We start from the raw sequence: 1,959 nt of genomic DNA on the forward strand, positions 1-1,959 counted from the left end.
GTATATTTACCGATTCGGAATATCCACATGTAGGTGGCACTCCTAAGAGTGCCACAGGCCCTTAAGAATCGGTATTTTACCACCCAATCCTATTGGGTGGTAAAATACCGAATTCAGGTGTGCATGCACATCTGTGCATGCACACCTGTGCAATGTGACACACAGACATGCCCTTAGGTCATGGCAGTCCTAGGACCGCAAGACTCGTAATTAGGACCTTAGTAATTAACTTACATGTGTGGATATCTCCAAATAGAAAAGAACAAGGAGGTGGTGGTGGAGATTTCTAATTGTAGATTTGTGAACTGCATTTTGTAGTAAATAAATAGTACTACTATAGTACCACTTTAGGAACCACAAAATGCAGTTTGTGAATTGGGCCTAGTATGTGTTTAACTTGCAAACTCCAGATAAAACAGGTTTACATTTTTGCTAATAGTTTCAAATTAAAACAAATTGCCTATATTGTTTTAACGTATGTTAATTCAGTCAGTCAGGCAATTCACTTTATTCGGTTTAAAAACAAACCCTAAAAGTATACTATAAAAACATTATTACACAACAAACGAAGAACCATATGTTAATTCATAATGCAATCGAATCTTTCAATAAATCTCGCTAAATCACTTTGCACTTTTTAGTTACCAACTGCAAGTTTTTAAAACTCAACTACTATTTAAAATATTTAACCATCATAGGGAATAGAGCTTTTGAACAGGACTTGCAATCTAAATGTGGTAATTCTTTAGCATTTTGAGATGTCAGTTCAGCTGAAAGTTTGAGTAGATGTGGATTTCCAGGTGTCAGTGTAAATCATTTCAATAAAAGTCTCCGATTCACATAAAGACACAATAATGGTGTCATGATGTTTTCAATGTTTTAAAGTATGCATTGACTACAGCAAATGTTTTTCTGCCATGCTCAACATGCATGGTGTTTGTGCTTCTGGAGAAGAATCCAGTATTTAATTAGTTCATCAGGCTGGAAGCCATGAGAGGTAACTAGTTGGCTGTACTGACAGCTGGAAAAAGAGACCCGCCAGATATTAAAGTCAAACTCCTTGGGTGGTGCAACTGGAGCAATCCCTAAGGCAGATAGGCAGGTCCCTACATAGACGTCCTCCAATGGCAGTTGTCTGATGTTTAGTGAGATGTTAACAATCTTCTTTGCCAGATCTCCAGAGAAGACATAACCAGTTCCAGAACAAAACACTGGATAGAGGTCGCCGGGATACAGCTCCGGAGGCATGTACCATTTACTCTCTGTATTTCGATTGGGGGTATAACCCCTCATTAAATACCCTGTGAAGAAATCCTGCCTAGGAGGCATGTCTGGCTTTAAAAGGTGGTGGACTAAATATTCAGTATTGACAAAGACATCACAGTCAGCTTTCATGACATAGGAGGTATGCGGACAGTATGTTGCCACCCATTTCATGCCCATTATGGTCTTAGTAGTTCAGAGGCAACAGAGACAATGCCTATCATACAACCCAAATTTAACGATTTTAAAATCATGTGCAAATATTGTGGTAAGTTAATTTGCTATGGTGAGCAAAGTGTTAAACTTATCATCTGTGCTGGGGATAACCATAAGTGCCCGAAAAAACCCTAATTTTTTTCAGAATTTTTTTTGCTCCAGTTGAGCCATTTACAATTCCCTGTTTTTTGTTTCTCCCCCAAGAAAATACAAAAAAAATAAAACTGTTCAGAAAAGCCATAAAAAGTAAAAAATGTTCAAAAAAAATAAAAAAAATATAAAACAACAAAAAGATTAAAAAAACAGTTCTTTTCAGAACTACCTACCATTTATATAAAATGACTTACATTTTTAAACTCTGCCATTCTCTTTTCTGACCGGTGCGCTCCCCGGTGCGCGTACCGGGCGCTCCCCCCGCGCAAATCGAAAAAAAAAATTGTTTTGGCCCGCGGGCCCTTTTATAGCCCCCACATGAAACCT

The 1,959-nt window shown here is 38.0% G+C and overlaps 1 protein-coding gene across 1 annotated transcript; it reads right to left on the minus strand.

The window, feature by feature from the left end:
- Positions 1–474: 474 nt before the first annotated feature.
- Positions 475–1,455, minus strand: LOC147662972 (beta-1,3-galactosyltransferase 2-like; the record flags this gene model as incomplete). Its single annotated transcript, XM_086950740.1, has 1 exon — positions 475–1,455. A coding segment is annotated over one exon (534 nt), but the record flags the coding sequence as incomplete, so codon positions are not given.
- Positions 1,456–1,959: the final 504 nt, after the last annotated feature.

Source organism: Lissotriton vulgaris, unplaced genomic scaffold, assembly GCF_964263255.1.
Source record: "Lissotriton vulgaris unplaced genomic scaffold, aLisVul1.2 SCAFFOLD_7913, whole genome shotgun sequence".
In the NCBI taxonomy this organism is placed as follows: Eukaryota; Metazoa; Chordata; class Amphibia; order Caudata; family Salamandridae; genus Lissotriton; species Lissotriton vulgaris.